The sequence below is a fragment of the Mus musculus genome, chromosome 9, assembly GCF_000001635.26.
Source record: "Mus musculus strain C57BL/6J chromosome 9, GRCm38.p6 C57BL/6J".
NCBI classification, from domain to species: Eukaryota; Metazoa; Chordata; class Mammalia; order Rodentia; family Muridae; genus Mus; species Mus musculus.
This window is the reverse complement of record NC_000075.6, coordinates 23252851-23275314: the sequence shown is the minus strand read 5'-3', so window position 1 is coordinate 23275314 and position 22464 is coordinate 23252851. Positions and strand designations below refer to the sequence as shown.

The following is a 22464-nucleotide window of genomic DNA, read 5'->3' as shown; positions in this document are numbered from 1 at the left end:
TACATGCAGCTATTCCTGCAAACCACAGAAAGTAGAAAATAGCAAAGGTGACACGCTTCAGACCTCCTATCTCCTGAGGCCTTAGGCATATGGACCCAATTAAATTTGCCTCCAGAAAAGCAAAGTTTTCTTGGATTAATACAGATGACTTAATTTTCAATAATGTGCCCTTTTTTCGCCCAAAATCAACTTTGGTCCCATAAATTATTGACTTGTTCTTATGTTATTTTATTATTGTTGCTGTTTGTTTGTTTACTTGATTTTGTTTATTAAGCTTTTTGTCGTATTCATTTAAATTAAACCAGACTCAGGGTCTCTGAAGTCACTTCTTACTAGGTGGCAGAAGGAAAGCGTACAGACAGACCTGCCATTCTTTGCTGTTCGTAGACTCTGACAGGGCACCCTCCACCCTTGGCCTTGGTCAATAAGCCCCAAATTACCCCAGTCCAATACAATTTTTTTAATGAGCCACTTTTCAGAACTTCTCCAGGAACATATGGAAGTATAGTCAGAGGGATAAACATAAAGTCTAACTGGCCATTCGAGGGCTTAAATCGTGTCCTTAAGAGTTCATTTAGCCCAGGTTTTATTACTCTTCAAGGCTCTACCTGCATGAATCCTGCAGGCAATTTTGCTTATTTTTGTGGCTAATGGGAATTTTATGGCCAAACCATTTCCTTCATCCCAAGAGAAGAAGTCAGACTTACAAACTGAGTTCCTAAAGAACGTCGTGGGCCCCCTCACATAACATTCTTCACGTAACTTTTCTGTTTTGTCTCCCAACCAGGAATTTAATATATGACCTAAATTAAATAACAGACAGTAGAATAAAGAATACTGGAGAGCCATTTACTTAACTTTTGATGGTTGCATGAATGAAATCTTAAATATACAGAATCTGATGAGTAATGACTTAAATGCAAACTTGGCACAACACTCCCACATCCCGTGCATGCATTTCGGACCTATGTGATTATTAAAGATGGGCAGGTGATGACATTTGGCTACCGATCTCTTGACTTTATAGTATCATAGCAAGACAATGTCCATCCTTGATAGTCTATGAACCAAAAATAAATTGGGCTTCTACTCAGTAAAAATAAACGTTTGAGCTCTCAATAGAATTAGAACAGGAAAGGAGATGTGTGATCTATTAAGGGATGAAAACACTTGCAAGCTTTGCTCACACAAGTCACACCACCTATCCTTGTACTTGATGCGTCTGACCATGAATGTGTCTATCTATGGGCCAGCGTGCTTCTCTGTGCTCAGTTCCAGCATCAGCACCCCACTGACAGGTAATGGTCAAAGGGGAGGAAGTTACACTGAACAGAGGAAGAAACACAGTCATATCCAACAGTCTGTCCTATAAAGCCATCAGACAGACTTTCCAGTGTGGGGTAGGATATTGTCATTAGAGACCATTACAAAGATGAGGGGTTTGTTGCTTGCTTATTTGTTTATTTAATTTAATGTTGTATACAAAGAAGAAAAATGAAAGGTGAAAATTAATCTTTTTATGTATTTGTAACAGGCGTGGCATTGTGCTTCAAACTTTCATCTGAGGCTTATTTTCAGCTCACAGAATGCACTACTGGACAGACAACATTTTAGTCCATCTTTAATCATGAAGGAGCAAAGTTGCGGAAACTGAAAGGCCCCATGCCAGTCACCCAGGAGCTCTTTATATGTCACCCTGAACCCAGGGTTGATGGCCTACTGGGCTGCCTCTCACTCTGGAGCTCAGGAAGTGGTACCTAAGAGTGACCTGCTGACGGGCACACACAATGCCATTCAGTGACTTTCCAGTGGGATGTTCAGGGGTTACTGAAAGCTGGTGGTGTAAGGCAAGTGCAGACTTCATGGCTGGGATGTCAAGAGTCGACTTTTATAGATTTGTATTTAAACTCTGTTCTAAATACCTTTAGTTTGACCATCAGTCATGCTATTCTGCAGATCTTTTGACATAGGAAACAGTAAATACTAAGAACTCAGAGGATCAAATTCAAACACCCATGGTTTGATTCGCGTGCTTTTGAAAGAGATAAGTGTTTTACAATTTGGGGTGTATAATATCACCCTGAGAAAATAATTTGTATTTGAGGACAGAAAAATGTCAGCAGGCTCATAGGATGAATTACAGTGAGTGAATGCAGAACAAAAAGTAGGAGCCGAAATCTTCAGTTTCCCAAATTAATTTCAAAGAAATGAGTGAATGCCACCTCTCTGATGAGTAGAAAGAAGAGTCTCTCACACACACATATATCAAATGACACATATAAGCTAATGTGCTGGAATTTCATATGATGCGCTTTTATGGTTTATTAAATAGGCTGTTCCGGTTCAATGACAAAAAAAATAGCTGTTCAGAAATAATCTAATACCACCTTAATACTTTATATTTTAATTTTAATTAATTAGTGGACTCATCAGAAGTTGTAAACACACAGGAAGGTGTATATACCTTGTGTAACCATACTAAATTATCAAAACCAGGACGTGGGCATCAATGCTGTCCACACATCTCATTCACATTTTACCAATTTTTGTGTGTGAGTGTGTGTGTGTGTGTGTGTGTGTGTGTGTGTGTGTATTCCTATAACCAATCAACTTACAGGACTGTGGCAACACCACTCAGGTTCCTGGGCTCTTAATTTACAGCCACAATCACTCTGCCTCTTGTTGTATTCTGAACATCTGGAATCCACAAGTAAACTCTCTATGTCTATAATCTTATTATTCAGGAAGACTCTATTAACAGGATCACAGTTTGTGTGTATTTAGTGTAAGGTGGAGCCTTTGAGACTGGATGTGCTCTTAGAGGATTTCTTTTGTCTCCATGCAAGTTATTGGCTCAAGAGATTTTTCCTTTTCATGGCTGTGCAGTATTCCTAGCAAAGATATACCACTTATTTTAGAAACATTACCTAGTGAAGGACAGCTGGGCTGTTTTATTGATTTGTTAGCTTGCTCGATAGCTTTTGTTTTTCTTCTTGCTTATAGCAAATAAGACTACTGTGCACTTCTACTCAAGGAATAAATGCCCAAGGACTTACTAACTACCAAATGACAAGTGTCTGCTCGGTTTTATGAGAAACTGAGCTGGTGATGCTCACTATGACTAGACCACATGATACTTCTTCCAGCAGTAATATGGAATTTTCCACTTCTTAACCGTCACTTGGCATTTACACCTTTTAATCCATTTCTGTACATGAATAGCAATGTCTCATTGTGACTTGGGTTTGTAGTTTTTGATAGCTAATAATGTTGATCTTCTTTTCATGTGATGAAACGCCACCACCTGTGCATACTCTCTACTGAACTGTCCCACAGCATTCACCTGCCTTCTAGTTATGATGTTTTCTGGCATGCTCAGCAATTCTCCCGGATTGCTCATGGGCAGCCTACTGATGAGACCCATGGCTCCTGGTTTCCTTTAGAAACTGTACTTTTGATGTCAAGTCTCAAAACTTTTTGAACAGTGCTAGGTCCCAAATATACTCCTTCTGCATGCTTTTTTCTATGTGTTTTCCCTCCATAAAATTTTACTGATGGAATTTTCCCATGGTTTAGCATAGTTAGACTGTAATAAACATGCCTTTAATATTAAATTTTCCCTTGATATCCAAAGGCACCAGGATTCATTGCAGTAAATAAAAAATGTATATGCTTAATACTTTGCAACCTACTTGTTTGAGCTGTTTTTCACATTTCACATGAAAGCCTGTGATCAATTTTGACTTGGTTTTGCTGCATAATTTATAAGGTCCAGGTCTAGTGATTGGTGATTGGTTTAACTTATTACTTGGTGCTACCAAGTCGCTCAGCACACATTTTGAAAAGGATAGGTTCCTTCCATTGACTTTGTTTGTTTAAATCCAATTGGATATGTTTATGTGAGCACATCTCTAGATTTTACCGAGTGTTTCATTAATCTGTGTGCCTCATCATTATAAGAGCTCACACTATACTTCTGCAGCTAATAGAAGTAGGCTGATTTCCCCTACTTCTTTCTTGCTTTTAAGAATTGTTTTAGCTATTCTAAGCCCTTGGTATTTTTATGTAAATTTTGGGATAATCTCACGTGTAACACACACCTATCAGACCCACGCTTTTAAATTCTATCTTAGAAATCATTGACATGGGAAGATTAGGCTTGATCCACACATCACCGAGAAGTCTCCCACAGTGGGTTAAGCTCACCTATGTTTGCCCAGTATCTCTCAATGTCAGGAAATGTTCATAAGAAGCAAAGGATTTAGGGTACCCCTTAGAAGCCTGTTTCTGAAAAATTGGCTTTCTCTTGTCTGCTACCTCCTTGTCATGGGCTTTCATCTGGAGAATTTTCACTGAACCTCATTGCCCAAGATGACCTCAGAACTGTGTGACCAGCAGAGAAGGCTGATCTGATCAAACTTCAGAGTACGACTGTAGAATCCTCCGGAAGGTTGTGTGGCCCCTCTGACCCCATGGTATCAAGTCAGAAAGGTAATTCTTGCTTTATTTGAAATACAAGTAGGAGACTGCATTAAGGAAAAAGCTACCCATTCTAGAAAACAGGCAAGATTGATGGAGACTTTAAGCTGTAGACCAGAGCTATAGAAGAAACTGAGTAGTATTTGGCAAGAAAAGTGGTTTTTGAATATCTGATCACACTTTCCTCAAGAGACATGGAGAGCAATCTCCACATGCAGACTCACTTCGAGTACAACTGATGTGGAAGGAGGCATTAGCAATAGCCGAGCCAAGAATCTCCAAGGATTCTGAGCAGGGGGTTATGGATTTTAGCTTGTCAACAATGGCTAACCTCCAGGCCCAAGCATTCTGGGTAAGAAGAACTGCCTATATTTTCCTATTAGTTACTATTTGCTCTATAAAATCTTCTATCTTTCTAATGATAGGCCATAAATACTCAACTATTTGCTCAGAGTACTGAATCTGTATCAGGAGACCCTGTTCTTTCTCTTACATAGCAGAAAAAAAAAAAACTAAATAAGATTAATGCCAGCCATATCCTTTCAGTTTTAACACTCTGGCCATCCTTCACTTGAAGCTGTGAGGTGAAACTACATAATTTAACTAAGATACCATGTACTCCAGGGGCTGCCAAGATCATGGAATACCAGAATGTCTAAAGGTAATAAACAGTATGATTGGCCAGTGAAAACCACTCAACATTCATCAGTGGATGAATGGATAAACAAAAGGTTGTTAATGGACCCAGTGGGATGCTACAAAGACTGTGGGGCAAAGAAGCAGTGATGCCAACCTCAACCTTGAACACCTTCTACTAAGCAAAATAAGCCACACAGAAAGGACAAAGTATCAGTACTTAGGTGAAGTACCTAAAATAGAGAGGTTATGGCAACCAGAAGTGTAATAGAGGTGCGCAGGGGCTGTGGGAGGAAGGAGCCATCACTACTCAATGGGTACAGCATTGTGACTTGGGTGAGAAAATGCTCTGGAAGCAGATGGAACTGGGAGCAGGCAGTGGTTTGAGTGCATGCTGCTGGGCTCTTCCATAGAGATGGCTTAAATCGCTTTGTGTGATATGTGATTTCTCACGACAGAAACAACACTAACTCACTCTTTGAATGTGTGGAAATGGAGGTCAGCCATTTGACTACTTCACAAGCTGCATTCAGCAAGACTCAGAAGGACGTTATTTGTTCAAGGCCAAGGAACCAGAAGTGGAGGAGGCAGCAACTGATTCCATCTTCATTTCCAAGCCCAAACCCAAACCCCTTTTCATTTCATTCTCCAAATACCTGGATCTTTATGATTTTTCTACATTCCCCAGACCACAGCCACAGGAGAGCCTTGTCTTCATTCCTAAAACTATGAAATACTAGCCTGTCTATTGCATTTAGCACCTCAGGGTGGCCTTGCATGTAGAGGTTGGAACTTGAGTTCTTGTTCTCCATTCACAATCTCACCAGAGCAGCCCTGCCACAGCTCCCAAACTCAGCAGAGGAAACACTCATAGAGCAGTTCTAAGAGTGCCCAGATGTTCCAGAGCATTCAGAGGCTGCCTCCTCCCACTTTCAGCACTAGCCAGCCAACGCCCAAGCATGTCTTCAGCTAAATATCACCAGCCCTTTAACTACCACATGACATAAAAATACACCTAGGTTGTGTGGAATTCAGTGCAGAAATCAATAAAGAACCAATGACACAGAACTGGCCGACTCTGTCTTCAGCCTGAGTTGCCCATTCTTACTCTCTATCATTTTGACTCAGCTTTTAAGTAGATTGGGTAACGAGCTAACATGAGTTGGTGGATCAGTTAATACTCATGTGACGTGGTGTTTTGAGACGTGCACTGAGCTGGAAAGTCTGCAATTTATTTCCACTTTCACCGTCTCTCTGACAGCTCCTTTCTTCCTTCCTGCATTCACTTGATCGCCACTATCTGGCAGGCACACTGGGCAGAGCTGAGAAAGTGGGAGGAGTGGGAGGAGGAGTTGCTGCCAGTTTACTGGGAGCCCCAGAAATAAAAATGTTACCATGATAAAGGAGAGGCGCCCAGCTTTACATCATGTAGTCCCAGATGCCAGGAAATGGTGCATGGGTGAGAGCTGCAGAAAAGCATCAAACTAGTCAGGTGATCTCTGTGGAAAGGAATCTGAACAGGGTGAACGGTGCGTGTAAACCGTTGTGGTGTGAGTCAAGTACAGAACACAGAGCAACACTAATGGAAGGCTCCTATCAGAAGCAAAATAGGACTAATGTCGTTTTGAAGGGTGAGCAGGGCCAGACCAAACCAATCCTGTGATCAGGCATACTCCTTGTACAAGGTCAGACACACTCGCCTATATAGAGGGGAGGAGGAAAGGACCACAAATAAGCAGACTGACCATGGTAGGCTGTGAAGTTTCTGTCCTCCTGCCTCAACTGCTGTTCCAGGCCAGAGCCACCAGCTCTGATTTCTTAGTCAGTTTTACTTAATCCATTTGACATTACCTTGAATGAAGCTGATGTAACAGACGACCCATATCAGTGAGCCTACAAGTCACAAAGGCATTCTACCATTGTCACTGAGAAGAAAGCCACTCCACAATTGCAAATGAATTTTGCTGACAAAATTTGTGCATACAGGAGAGGGCTCTGAGGCTCAAGAAAGACCCCAGCCCTGGTTGGCACCTACACTACAGTGTCTCAAGGCAGCAAGGCATCCTAGAACGTTAACAATACACCACTAAGAAGATAAATGACCTTGATTTTAGGATACGAAGATTGCCATAACTAGTTAAGCATTGATAGAAAATTAATACTTTGGGCACTTGAAGTAGAAGTCATCTTATCTGCACTCTGATAAAACTCTTTACATAGAAGATAATACTAGGGTGAGAGCCATCTCTCCTTCCCTGAGGAATGTCCTCAGCTTGTCCACACTAGAAAGGTGAAAACGAATGCACCCAAAGTCACACACATTTCAGAAATCGAACCTCCTAATTAAGGCAACCACATACTTCCTAGAAAATCAACCACCCCAAATCCTCCAAAACATGGTCCACATGGCCCCGAGGAAGTGGATTGAGACAGATGTAACAGGGAGGCGGATCTCTGCCTTAAGCTTCCTTACCAATCTCAACAGCAAAAGCAGATTTCTGCAAAGTGATTTTAGTGTCAACCAGCCCTTCTAAACAAATAAGGCCATTTTTACTTAAATCTGATTTATATTATAGGTAAGTCATCTATGAATTACAACATTTTGTACATTATTTTTCAGCTAGTGAGAAAGAAGTGGGAAAAGAAACCCTTGGTTTCTTTCTTGGGTTGTTTTTTATTTTTATTTTTCATTTTCGTTTTGTTGTTTTTGTTGTTGTTTGCTTGCTTGCTTGTTTGGGGTGTGTGTGAGTGTGTGTGTTATTGTTGTTTTGTTTGTGGTGTGCGTATGTGTATTGTTTTGTTCTTATCTTTTAAAATACACAGCAAATCCTACTCACATTTTTGAAGCTGTATAAATAAAGTGAGTTCTACTCACAGATTAAAACATATATGGATGTCCAGGAAGCAGACCACGAGTTTCCTGCAGCTCCAAAGTATAGTGAGGATAATGGCTTTAAAAGTTAAGTAACTTAGTGGTTGGGAGATGGTACAGGGTTCCAAGAGATTTTAAATAATAGGTAGAATATAAACTCTAAACAAAAGTACATCTCCAGGAAAAGATACAGAATAGAAGGGCTACAAATGGGAGAGAAACTTGCTTTATTATACACAAGTTTATAAATTCTTCATTGTATGAATGGATCTCTATTAGAAACATTTGAGCAGAATTTGTTGGTGTGTTTCTATAGTCTTACCCCCTAGAAGTGGGAAATTTGCCTGAATCTACCAGTTCAAGACCTGTTTGAAGAACATAGCAAGATGACACTTTAGGGAAACAGCAACAACTCTGGAACCAGATACACTCATACAAAACTCCTCTAAATTGTTTCCCTGGAACATCACAGTTATAATAAACTGGGTACTACTTTTTTCAGGTTAAGGGTAGCCAGAACATGCTAGTTAGTAACAGAGAGCCACTGCTTCCTACACCACACGTTGTTTTCAGTCACCTCCTCAAAGCTGCTCTGCTCACAAACTGCTTTTGAATTGTTGGCCCACCACGACCATAAGAGCCTGTGAACGGAGAAGCCATCAGCGAGACAAAAGCTACCAATGTTCCATGAATCTTATCTTGCAGGAAGCAAGACTCCAAGAAGGGAGGGCAGTGCAACAGGTGCATCTGAATTCCCTGAATAAGCACAGCCAGATCCCGAACCACTGGTTTAGAATCATCCTGACCTGCACTTCAGCACCCCAGCATCTATAAAAACCCAAGGTTGAGGTTCATTGAAGTTGGTTGAGGTTGGTCTTTTCTTCCAAAATCATTCTGTTGGAATTGAGACTCAGGACAAACAGCTGAGGTACCTATTTAACATAACATACCAAAGTGAGCCTGGCCTCCAGGTTCTCCCAGCATCCCTCAGTCCCTACCTGTTACAGGGCATGACTGGCACACTCTACCCTGAACTTTCCAGCCCAGGGGTGGCTTCCTCTCTCCTAGTACTCTCTCTCTCTCTCTCTCTCTCTCTCTCTCTCTCTCTCTCTCTCTCTCTCTCTCTCTCTCCCTCCCTTCCTTTCTTTTCTCTCTCCCTCCCTCCCTCCCTCCCTCCCTTGCTCCCTCCCTCCCTCCCTTTCCCTGCCCCTCCTCCTGCTTTGTGCACTTTCTTTCTCTTCCCCTTCTCCTTCATCTCCCTCTGCAAGGCAACTTCACTGACCCCCCACTCCTGCGTGGTCAGTGAACCCATCTGAAAGCTGCCACCAATAAATAAACTTGTTTTTATGCCTTAATTTGCCTTGAACCGTCTCATTTCATCATCAGAGAATACTTATCATCTTTCTCAAATTCATTCACAATAGTTTGAATAACTAAAAGTCAGATCTTTGACCCAAAAATAGGCCCTTCCTTTCAAGTGTATAAGATCTGGAGCAAGCAATGTCTACGTGGATCACACACTGACTACCTGGCAAACTGGTTAGGTCAAGGTAGAAGGAAAGCAGAAGGTGGATGAAGGACTGTTCTTTGTTTAGGGAACAGTAAGTGTGTGGCTATGATTGCCAAGAGAAGTTTGGCTGGAAAGAAACAACCCTATTCATATCCTGCACTGTTTGATCGGTAACCCATAATTAGCAGTGTTTGAGGTATTGCTAATACTCATGATCTTCTTTGACTCTTGTAACTGGTTTATACAAATGAGCCTATTTCCCTTATGATTCCCAGGTATGTAGCATTCTTATTTATCAGAACCTAGGGAGAGTTGGCTTGAGGTGCAACGCTCTATTTCATTCCTTCTGTCTTAGTTGGGGTTACTATTGCTATGGTGAAGGACCATGACCAAAAGCAAGTTGGGGAGAAAAGGATTTATTCAGCTTACACTTCCATCATCAAAGTTTGCTGGTCATCATCAAAGGAAAGCAGGACAGGAACTCAAACAGGGCAGGATCCTGGAGGCAGGAGCTGATACAGAGGCCATGGAGGAGTGCTGCTTACTAACTTACCCATCATGGCTTGCTCATCCTGCTTTCTTATAGAACTCAGGACCATCAGCCTAGGGATAGCACCACCTTTGGTGGACTAGGCTCTTCTCCATCAATCACCAATTAAGAAAATTGCCTACAGGCTTGCCCACAGCCCAATTCTCAACTGAGGTTCTATCCTCCCACATGACTTTAGTTTGTGCCAAGATAACATAAAGATATCCAGCATACATTCCTTTTGCTGTCATGAGACACCATGAGCTATGTTTCAATAAAATATCAAAGTTAAAAAATGGAATCCATGTCCTACAACCCACCAAAAACAAGACAAAGCACCAAAGAATCAAGATCCAGAATATGGAAAATAAACACTATTTGAAAAACTATCCACTATATTTTTCTATCTTTCATCAAAGCAATGTGAACAATTAATATTTCATGTGTTCTATGAAGAAAGAGGATAGAATTTGACCTACAAAGTTTGAAACATACCGTATTCATTTATGACTCCCTAACATATATTCAGATAACAGACGCATTATTGTTCATGAAAGAACTCCAAATTAAAGGGTGATTTCAGTCCAAGTAAACATGGAAAAGCTGCCAAAACCATCTGCCTGACTTCCAGTGATCTCATCTGTTTTCATCAAACAATATTGAGCTTTCTCAAATTAGGTTAATCTTTCGCCTAGTTATTAGGCCATTTTGGATACAAATTTATAACCATTATTGAGAAGAAGAAAAACAATCTTGAGCGTATGCTAAATCTTTTGCTTGAAAAGAATTAGTTATAAATTACTTGCTTTAGCTTCAGGGATTATTCTGGGCTCATAAAAGTTAAGAACAGTCAATTAACAGCATCATCTATAACTAGCGGGCATATGGCTCAGTAACGCCATTGAGTTAGTGAATGAATAGACAATCTGATCAATATGATTAGAATAAGAAGAGTTGTGAGTGTGTGAAGTTACAAATTCATGGTGGCCAAGCCTTTCTGAGGACACTTTTGGAAGAATGAAAGCTCACATTTCTGCCCTTTGGTAATCTACTCACCTACTTCCTCTTCCATACCAACATCCCTTTCAGAGGAAAATAATTCCAAGATAAGACCACATTAGGGACACTGGAGATGTGGATGCCCTCTGCTATATCTAGAAAATAATGTCATGGTAAATGGATTATTTCACTTGTCTGAGTCCTCAGATTCCTTAGACAAAAACCAAACAAAGAAAGAGGAATCATTTTACTATTGTGGGGACTACTGGACGAGCACTAAGATCCTACTCTGCTGTCCAGTGATGGAATAAAATGAGAGCCATTAGCACTTCTTGGAAAATAACAAGTAGGAGAAAGGTCTTCAAATTAGTCAGATAAACACACCTTATAACCTGAGGGAACTAACAGTGAGATGTCCACAACATTCATGAGCCTTGGGGAAAAGAACTCTTGGAAGATGCAAGTGTAGAAAGTTTAAAAACAAAAATGAAATGATAAACATTTCCAAAATAATGTTTTCCCGTAAGAATGATGTCATCTTTGGAGAGCTGAGTACCTGGTCAGCCCCTGGCCTATAGCAAGGGAAAGTAATCATCGTGGATTCCTAGGTCACTGCCTTCAAAGAACTACAATACATGCACACAGCAAGCCTTACAGGTTGATTCCTTGGCTGCTTGGTGAAAGCTAAAAATATAAATGTTTATCACAAGAGAGATGTTAAGTGAATTATCATACACCAATTCCACAGAATCCATAGGACAACTGAAAAAGTCATGAACTGGACTGGGGAAAATCCTAACTCAGAGATTATTGAGGTTTTGAAAGCAAACAAAAAAGGAGTATGTATGTACTCCATCTCGTTTCTATACAGGAAGTACACACACAGAACTACATCATAAAAACCTGGAAACGTTCTGGGATGGTCATAAGAAATTGATAACAGTTGTTTCTGAGCTGGGTGGGTTTTTGTCCAATCAGAAACACTTGCTTTCCCTTCCTGTTATTGTGTTATTATCCCTGCTTATTGTGTTAATGTAGTAATGCGCTGGTTACCTAAAATTAAAAATTAAGTCGAGCGTTGTTAAGGAAGTGCGTGAAGAAAGAAACCAGGGGGGAAAAAAGTGGAAAAAAACAAAAATGTCCCAAGAAACAATGGGAGGTGGTTTGGAGATCCAAGCCCCGCCCTCCCCCCACGTTTACTGATTCACACAATTGAGTAAGGAGAGACCTTTGACACACGTTCCCCAGCATGCCAACATCTGAGTTAGATTTTCTTGGCCATTATGGGCTGTTTGGCTTTGGTTCCCATGTCATCATTCTAAAGCTTTCAAAGTGGAAAGGGAGGAAAGGGTCAGGGAACAACTATGGCTTCCCAGCTACCCAGCACAAGTTTCCCACAGCAGGAGTGGTTGGCTGGGACAGATCTTCACTCTCAGCTCTGGAAGGTGAAGCTGAGACATCCTCAGCAGAAGGTGAACCTCCACTCATTTCCTTCTTCTGGGATCAAGGTCACCATTTTTTCGTAACACAAACTGTGGCTCCAACAATGCCTCTCACATTCCACAGGGAGGAGGAGTCAGTACCTGGCTGAGAATAAATGCTTCCTGAGGACTTAGCACTTTCTATGTGGACGAAGAAGACAGTCTTTGTAATTCACTACTGGCAAGGCATTTTAACCAACGATCCCCCCTGGTCCACTGAATCTTGAGGAACATTCACTGTGCTGTGATTCCCTGAGGATGAGGAACAGCAACAAAAGATTATTCACCAGGATACTTTAGGGCTGCCTCATCCCATTTGCAACACCAGGTTTCAGCTTCCTGTATGTTCTGATAATGGTAGAGAGGTCCCACCACCCCCCACCCCCAGGATGGCTAAGAGCCAACTCCTCTAGGAAGCCTGCGATTCTCATCCCACACCCATCGCTCAGGTACACATCGTTATGAAAGGCCTGAGCATACTGCCAGGAGGAAGCACGCAGTGCCTCAGAATGTAGAGCACACGCCACCAGCTCGCCATTTCTATGTGCTAACTCATAGGAAAATGGAGAGGTCTGATTCTCTATTATATACAGAATCTGATTTTTGTATAGTGTATACATATTATATACAGTATTCCCAATCAGACTAAATGTTTTGACTCTGATACAATGTGTCTTAAACATCATTTGATTCTGAACTAAAGAACTAGCACAAAGTGCTGTATTAGTCATCATCTCTGTGTCCTTCCAACTGAGTGGGGAAAGGCAGCATCCTCAGTGTTAGCATGCGGATGCCCGTGGGAGGACTTAGCAGGAGCACAGCTGCCACAGCTGGCTTGGGACTTAGAGGACACATTAATGACCCATTATCATTTTTCTCTGAGTTAACACATAAGGTTACTGGAGTTTACCAGGTTCCTCAGAAGGCCAAAGGCTGAGTACCTCAGGATAATACCGAGCTGTGTGGCATGCTCAAGCTCCTCTCACAGGTCTTTGGAGCCATCATTTCTCTACTGTACAACAGTCTTTGCTTCAGCTCCTTGCCTCCATCCTTACCCAAGGCTAATAATACCTGGCATATAACCACAGTGTCCAAAAAATGTCCATACTTTCCCACAAAACAATCGTATGTATCTACTAAAGGAAATATATATGAAAAATAGAGGCATTACATGCTAATGTCAAGCAGAGGAAAGGCAAAAGTAGTGCAATAGAATTGTTTAAGCTGTAGAACAGGGAGAAGATAAAGCGGCAGGAAAGGGGAGGTAACCAAAATCAAGGACATATGAAAATAAAAGGGAACTTGCTACTCGGAATGCTTAAGAATATATTCACATCAATCATGGAGGACAAAGAGAAGTAAGGCCAACAGCTTCCATGATAAACACAGTATAACTGTTCACGTCTACAAACTAAAATGAGGAGCGAGTCCTTTCTTTCCACAGTTTAGAGCTTTCCTGTAAGCCTGAGATAGGATTCTAAGTAGAAAAACCACAAATGAGGCAAAACACTTGCAGTCTCTTGTATCTAAGAATAAAGATTACTGTGCCCCATCAGCACACAGCACTGTAATCTAGGACAGAAAACAGTAAGGATGCATCTTTAGCACCTACCTCCTAGAAAGGAAAAGGAAGATACATGAAGTTGCTCAGGAAGGGTCTCAGTTATGCAGTCATTTTTTTTTTAACTTATATTTGCTGAGCCGCCCCGTTATCACTGGGATGAATCTGTCTTAATTATGGTAGATAATCTTTTTAATATGTTCTTGAGTTCAATTTGCAAGTAACTGTTTAGTTTTTACATCCATGCTGATCAGAGAGATTTGTCTATAATTTTTCTTTTCTTTCTTTATTTTGCTGTGTCTTTTTTTTTAAGATATTAGTGAAATTCTGTTGTCATGAAAGAAATTGGAAGTATTTTTCCCCTCTTTCTATTCTATAGAACGGTTTTACTTACTCTTTAAAGGTCTGATAGCCAGAACTCTGGGTTTTCTGGTTGTGAGTGTTAGTTAGTTAGTGAGTTATTTAGTTAGTATCTTTTCAATCTCATACCTTGTGATGGATTTGTTTAACATTTTAAATATTCTTTCTGTTTAAATTTGGTGAGTCATATGCTGTAAGATATCTATCCAATGGCAGGCTCAGTGGCTAAAAACACTTCCTGTTCTTGAAGAGGACCTGGGTTCAATCCCTAACACCTAACCTGTGGCTCCCAACCATCTGTAACTCCAGTACTGTGAGACCCCAGCTTAAAGTGTTTCTCCCAGGAAGGTAACGCCCCTGGACGTTCCCCAAGCTTGTTTTCCCTGATCTCTAAAAATACAGCCAGAAAGAAGCTCTTTGTTCTCTATAGCCAGCAAAAAGCCTTTTTGTTTCTATACTTTACAACCAGAGATTCGATAATTGTAAAAGACCCAGCCAGGCACTTGCCTGGCCTCCTGTGCCGAGGACATGGAGATAAAAATTCAGAAAGAACTCACTCCCCACTCCTGCCATGTAAATTTCACTAAGGACACCCAGAAGAGAAGAACTCTCTTCCCAACTCCTCCCAACTCCTCCCAACTCTCCTCTCAACTCCTCCCAATTCCTCAGCTAGCTGTTAAAAGCCCCCTACTGTCACTGCTCGGGGTCAAACTCCCCTGCCCTGCATGGTGGAGGGACTTCGTCCTCAGCTAGCTGATAATAAAACATCTTGCAGTTTGCATCAGGTGTGGTTTTCTCTTGGGTCACTGGGGTGCTGGCCAGCTCATCCTGGGACTTGAGCGGAGGCCCAGCTTCGGGGGTCTTACAGTACCATGGGTTCCAGTGACATTTTCTGGCCTCCACAGGCACTGCACAGATGATACATATACATACCTGAAATCAAAACACTCAAACACATACATAAGGAATATATATCTTTTTTAAAAGGTCTAAGAAGAAATCCATCCTTTTTTATGTTTTGCAATTCAGCGGAGCATGGGTTTGAAACACATCTGTATGCTTCTCTGGGTTTCAATGCTGTCTGCTGAACTGCTTCTTTTTCAGCTCTAGCTTCATTCTTTTGTGTGGCAAAAGTGTGTCAATCATATTAATATTTTAAAGAACTTGCTCTTCATTTCATTGATTCTTTGTATGTTTTCACTTTTATTTTACGAATTTTTGTTTCAATCATAATGATTTCTTCCCATCTGTTCTTGAGTGTTCTTATTTTTCTAATGTCTTAAGGTGCATCATTAAGTTGTTTATTTGGGTTTCCTCTCAGGCACTTTAGCTACAAACTTTCCTGGTAGACAAGGGAGTGGAGTTGTTTACACACACAACAACCTGTGTACACAAAGGGAATTGCTGGATTTTGTTTTGTCTGAAGTATGTAACCAATTTTCCTTGTCCATCTACTTTGTCTTCACTCTGTCCTCAAGTTATTCTCATCTTCCAAGGGAAAGAGAGACCTAAGATACACATGATTCTAGAACATTGTATTGGAGTTGAACTGACTCCAAAAGATCTAAGCATAAACCAGGAAAGTCAGCATCTTGGGTTCTGATAGCGGCCCCTACACACTAGGTAAATAAAACAAGAGAAAGAGAGAAAGGGCTTGCAAATAGGGAAGGACAAGGTTAAAGTATCGCTGTTTACACATGGTTTGTTTATATGCATAAGAGACCCTAACCCCTCCTCCAGAACACTCCTACAGCTGATAAACGTTTCCAGTAAGATGACAGAATACAAAGTTAGCACACAAACGTCACTATTGTTCTTGTATATCAAACACAGATATACTACAAAAGATATCAGGAAAATAACTCCACTAACAATAGCCTCAAAAAAATTTTTTGAAATAAATCTAACCAAGGAAGTGAATGACTTGAATAACGGAAACAGCAAAAACTTTAGAAGGAAAACTAAAGTGGAAACAAGAAACAGAAATACCTCCAGTGCTTATGGATTGATAAGATTAATATCTTGAACATGGCTAAGGTACAAAAAGTAACCTACAGATTCAATGTAATCTCCATCAAAGCGACAACATCATTTTTCACAGAAATTGAAGGAAACTTCAGTTCCATACACACAAACACACACACACATATAGAAAGAGAGACAGAGACAGAGGCAAAGAGACAGAGGCAGAGAGACAGAGAAAGAGAGAGATAGAGGACACATAATCAAAACCATTCTCAGCAATGAAAGAAGTACAGGAGACATCACCACATCTGAGTTTAAGTTGCACTGCAGAACTTTAGTAGTAAAAACAGTGTATTTATGGCACTGGCGTGAATACAGACTCACTTACGGATGGACTAGAATTGAGGAGTCAGATCCAAGACCATGAAACAATAGCTGTCTAATTTCTAACAAAGATGTCAAAAATACTCACAGGAGAAAAGGCAGACTTTTTAAACAAATGATGATGGACAAGCTGAAATGTGACAGAGAGAAGGATGGAACTTCTTCCTCACCCTGCACAAAATTCCTACCAAACGGATGGAGAACCTCAATGTATGACCTGATACTCAAAATTTTCTAAAGGAAAGAGTAGAAAGCACACTTTTTCTCGGCACACGTAAGGATTTTCTGAATAGGGCCATACTAACACATAAATTAAGAACAACTGGCCTGTATAACTGGATTGTATAACACTAAAAACCTTCTGTACTCACAGGAATACCATCAACAGAATGACATGTAGCCCATGGAGTACTATAAACATGACAGAATTAGTACCTAGAATGTACAAGGAACTCAAATAAATAAATAAATAAATAAATAAACATCAAGAAAACAATCCAATATAAAAACACGATATAAAACTTCAAAGACAATTCAGAAAGAAAGAAAGAAAGAAAGAAAGAAAGAAAGAAAGAAAGAAAGAAAGAAAGAAAGAAAGAAAGAAGGAAATGACTAGGAAATTTTTAAAGACTATTCAACAACCATTTCCGTCATGGAATGCAAGTTAAAACTACTTGAAGATTTCATCATCACCCTCATTTTAAAAAGGACAAAGTTGGGATAAATGATGTGATTAAGAGGGACAATTATTTACTGTTGGTGGGAGGCGAACTGGCTCAGTGAGAATGCTATGGAGCTGTAAAGGGCAATAGAATTTCCAGGTGAGTGGATGGATCAGGGAGTGATCAAGAGTAAGATAACCCAGGCTCAGACAAATACCACAGACAAATACCAGCTCTCCTAGGCAGATCTTTAAAGATGTGTGTTTTCACTGGAGTACCTGTAGAAGTCAGGAAACCAGAAAGGAACATGGGTGGAGAGAGATTTTAAAGTAAGAGAGATAGTAGAACACAGGGGGATACATAGGTGGAGGAGGAATGATGGGGTGGGAGGGGATGTGTGGAGTGGAGACTAGGAGGCCAAAGTAGAGCAGAAGATATTGGAAAGGATAGTTATTAACACTCTAGACCTTTTAAAACATCATATGGAAAACCTATTTTAGAAATGTGTGTGTGTGTGTGTGTGTGTGTGTGTGTGTGTGTGTGTGTGTGTGTGTATTTAGAGAGTAGCTCAATATTACATTAAATTAGCACTGTTGCTAGTATATATACTAGTTTAGTCACTATGGAAATCAATGTAAAAATTCCTCAAAAAGCAGAAATAGAGCTATCATATGATCCACCTCTGTACCACTCCTGGGTATATACCCAAAGAATTATACATACTACTCTAGAAATTACAGAGCTGGAGAATACACACACACACACACACACACACACACACACACACACACACACACACACACATACACACACACATGAGAGAGTTTAAATGAAGTTGCCCAATATGGGGGTATAATACCTAAGCACAATAGATTATCATAGATTATCAAATAAAACCCCAGAGTCTTGTATGGACTACTTTCCTTGAAATTGTTGGTCAGTTGGGGTCCTAGAGACCCCAAAACAATGCAGCCTATTACCATTGCTCCTAGTTATTTGCTACAAGTTGGTACTAAGAACGTATTGCTGAAGGCAGCACATACATGAGTCATAGGACGTGGAAGAATGATGCTGACAGTGATCTGGAAATGTCATCACCATTGGCTAGCTCTCATAGTGTTGGAAGGAGCAGTGCACTCCACTGAGGAAATGAAGAAAAGTAGTCAACAATCTTACTCAACTCTAAGTCCCCAAAGCTACAGTAATGATCAGCCTGGCAAGATGTGCCCTTTGGTGCAATTGTGGCATAAATGCTACAAAATAACTGACCACTTTATGATTAGATTTAAGATCTGCTCCACACCACTGAACTCATGCATGACAGCATTAACTGAGCCAAGAACCCAAGGCTGACTAAGTTATAGGCTCTGGGGCAGGACAACTACTATTATCCTACAAAATGGACATGTCAATCTACAAATATTTATCTTTATTTACCCAAACTTTAATATAGGCCTCTACTTTCATTGAAGTGGCATCTCTTCCCCAGTGGTGATTAATGCAGATTCACAACTGGTCAAAGTGCAGAGAATTAGAGACAGTGGCGTGTTCAACCATAAATGAGATGCCCCGCATCACACCACATCCTACTGAGACTCAAGAATCACCACAGACAAGGGACTAGAAAGAGTTTAAGAGTCACAGGTTATAGAGAGCCACTGCCGAGTTTATGATCATGGCAGAGCTGGTGCACACACAAGCTCACCTGCCCAAGATCAAGCTAGTCAAAATCCCACCTTGAATGAGGGAGGAACCCACAAAGTTCCACTCCTAGCTAGGGAACTATTGGCAATTGATGCATAGAGTGGCCAGCGGGGAGTGTCACAGCCTTTGGCAGCTTGCCCTTTACCCAGTGGCTGGCACTACACTTACTGGCAACACTGAGTGAACTTGGTGTGTTTTTTTAAAAAAAATAAATAGAAGAATACATGAAGTTGGAGAGGAAAAACCATGATGTTAGGGATATGGGAGAAGTTGGAGAGAAAGGAATGTGGAAGCAAATTTGATCAAAACATACTGTATGTATGAAACCCTCAAACAAACAAACAAAAGACAGTGTTAAAAGGGAAAAATATTAAATGTAACTGAATGCTTAAGGCATTAGACATGTTAATATCCTAATTGCTCTAATCTGCTTATTATACACCCTACACCCATCATACTGTATCTTCTACTATACAATTATATTATATATCAACTAAAATTAATGGTTTAAAAACAATAAGAGAAATTTTGTCTCTTGTGTGAAGGACCAGGAGTCAAAAATTAAGGTGCTGGCCTGCATCTCTGCATCTGAAGCCTCCAGGGAGAGAGAGAGAGTACACCCTTAACTCTTCCAGCTCCAACTGCCCCAGATGTTTCCAAAAACATCATTCATTACTCCAGCCAGCCTCTGCTTCATTGGGTCGTGACCCTATTCTCTGTGTCTGTCTCTTCTTTTCATAAAGATACTGGTCACGTTGGAGTTGCTGGAAGTATATCTGCCAAGACTATTTCCAAATAGGAACACTTTCTGAGGTTCCAAATATATATGAACTTTTGGGGAGCCTTCAGTCCCACATGTACTGCTGTGTTCTGACTTAACAGCATAATTCTGAAGCGCACATCCGAATGCCCTGGCTTAAAGTTCAGGCGTCTTCCCCCGCACACTGCCCTGTATATCTGCCCACTGTACAACTTGGGACTTCACTTCTACCTTCTAGGGGGAAGTCCCCTTCATTTAAATAACAAAAACTGGAACACACAACACTGAGTGATCCGAAGGAACTACAACTTAGTGTCACAGAAAGTCCCTCCCTGGGGCAAGTGTCAAGTGAGAGCCGGCGACCTCGGGTGCTGCAGCCCCTGACCAGGGTGGTAGGAAAGACCTGGGCTAGAGCCAACAGCAGGCGCCACCAGACAGCATTCCAGACAAGCGTGAGGGCACCAAGGCTGCGGGGCAGGAGACTTCGGGCTGCTTCAAAGATGTGTGGGGGAACGGAGATTTAATTTAGGAAGAAAAAAATTTAATAGGAACCCAAATGATAAAAATTTGGGTTTAAAGACTACTCTGGCAGAGGAGGGCTAGACGAGTGTGGAGCCTGGAAAAACCAAGTGTTGAAACGTCTTCACAAAATACGCCCATGTGCATGTGTACAGATGTGCACAGGCGTCATGCTTGCATCTTCTCTGTCACAGCGCTTTAACAGCTCGCCTCAGAAAATATACCAGTCGTGAGGATCTGCCCGTCTCTTCAGCCCGCCGCGCCCCCCTTCCTGGCAGCTCCCGCGCCAGTCCTCTGTGCACGCGCGTTCGTTTTCCTCCTGACACCCACCTGCGTGCCAGCCAAGAGCTGGGCCGGAAGGAAAAAGAAATGAAGGTGCGGGAAGCAGCAGCCACCGGAGAAGGTGGCCGGGATCAACTCACCTTTGCATCGTTCACAGCAGGCGCCTCTCTGCTTGATGGCCAGCGCACAGTCCCGTGACAGCACAGGGCACTTCTCCCTCTTACAAGTCACCTCTTTGTTCTAGACAAAAAGAGACAAGGGACATTCGGGATCAACTTCACTCGGAATCCAAAGCAGCAGCTGCAGTTTCCTCTTCCTATCTTGCCTTCAACTTGGCAAGAAAACTCTGAGATAGCTGATGGAATTTTTTTTCCCCTGGAATAGAACTATCCCCCAGGAATACGGGACTTTAGGAAAGTATCGTACTTTTAGAGATGAGGGGAGTGGGTACGCTCTGTCTTCAGATGCCAGCCTTGCCCAGATAACCCCATGCTGAGGAAGGAACTTGCTCCAGTCCCATCCTAAGGTTTCCTTTCAGTACACACTCCAGAAATGATAATATTTGTGGAAATCATATTTTGCCCATTGGCTACCTGGGCCAAGATTGCATCGTGAGAACAAAAATATTTTCTCACGGCTGTCCAGCAAGCCTTAATAGTGGAGTGCATTAAAATGCACCGATCTAAAGTTCCAACTCAAATAACGACAAAGTTGAGCATTGAATCAGTTCAGTAAGAGAAAAAATAATATTCCACATGCCAAGTACAGACACAGCCCTCAGTGTTTTATAGCTGTGGGACAGCTGCATTACATTAGCACTTATGCTAATGAAAGTGTGGTAAGCATTTGCATCTTTGGTTTATCCCGAAAGGTTAGCTGTTAAAATGTCTTAGATGAGATCTGAACATGATGGCATGCCTAGCTCTATAGAGAGCGGGGAGGTGTTCTCCTGATCACACAACCTGACCAAAGTAACAAAGGCTCATGATAGGCCCCGTGAGGTGGCTTCCATCGAGATTTAAATCCCATGAGATCAATTTTATAGATAAGGAAAACAAACCACAACTCAGAGAGGGTAGCTGGCCTTCCTTCTGGTCTGAAATGGCTCCCGGGGCCCCAGGGAGAATCTTTTACAAGTGCCAAATGTGCACCAGCCATGGCCTAGGTCTGAGCTAAGGCTGTGGCTACTTATGGCTTTCGCTTCCCGGCAAGTGGCAAGTTAGGTATCCACAACACCAGCTCTGCTCAGCTTGGGACAAGCCTAAAGGTCTCCTCAGAAGAGAATAGGACAATGCACAGAAGTGACCTTAAGAAGAGTCTAGTGTTCTCAGTGTCCTTGAAGAGTACAGCTCAAGGGTGGAAGGAAGGCCTCATCACCCCTGGTCTAGGACCTCGGAGATGAGGCTATGGGGTGTATGAGGAATGAAGGAAGGCTGGGAGGGTGCACACGTGTGCACATTAGAGTCTGAGTGCCCGACCTACGCTCACCTACCCTGGCAGTTGTAAGAGAAAATGCACCCCTTTTGTGTTGCACCCCAAATTTCTTTTATGCGCTACAGTTTACAAGACACTCACAGCATCTAATTCTGAAATCAGCCTGGATTATCATCTTCCTTCAGGTGACTGGGCCTTCCAAGGAGTCACAGAACCCTACCCCGTGCCAATCACCATGGCAGTCCTATGGTGGGTGAGAGGGGGCAGAGAGGACAGGGTCTGCCTTTCAACAGCTCTCCTTCTACAGAAGCCTTGCCACTTCCCTGC

General features: G+C 41.6%; 1 protein-coding gene across 1 annotated transcript in view; it reads right to left on the bottom strand.

Moving 5' to 3' along the window:
- The window catches only part of Bmper (BMP-binding endothelial regulator), a 262140-nt gene that overhangs the window by 209901 nt on the left and 29775 nt on the right, over positions 1–22464 (bottom strand). The window contains exon 3 of the mRNA NM_028472.2: positions 20844–20943. Within this exon, the coding sequence (NP_082748.1) occupies positions 20844–20943 (100 nt within the window). The remainder of the gene's footprint in view (positions 1–20843; positions 20944–22464) is intronic.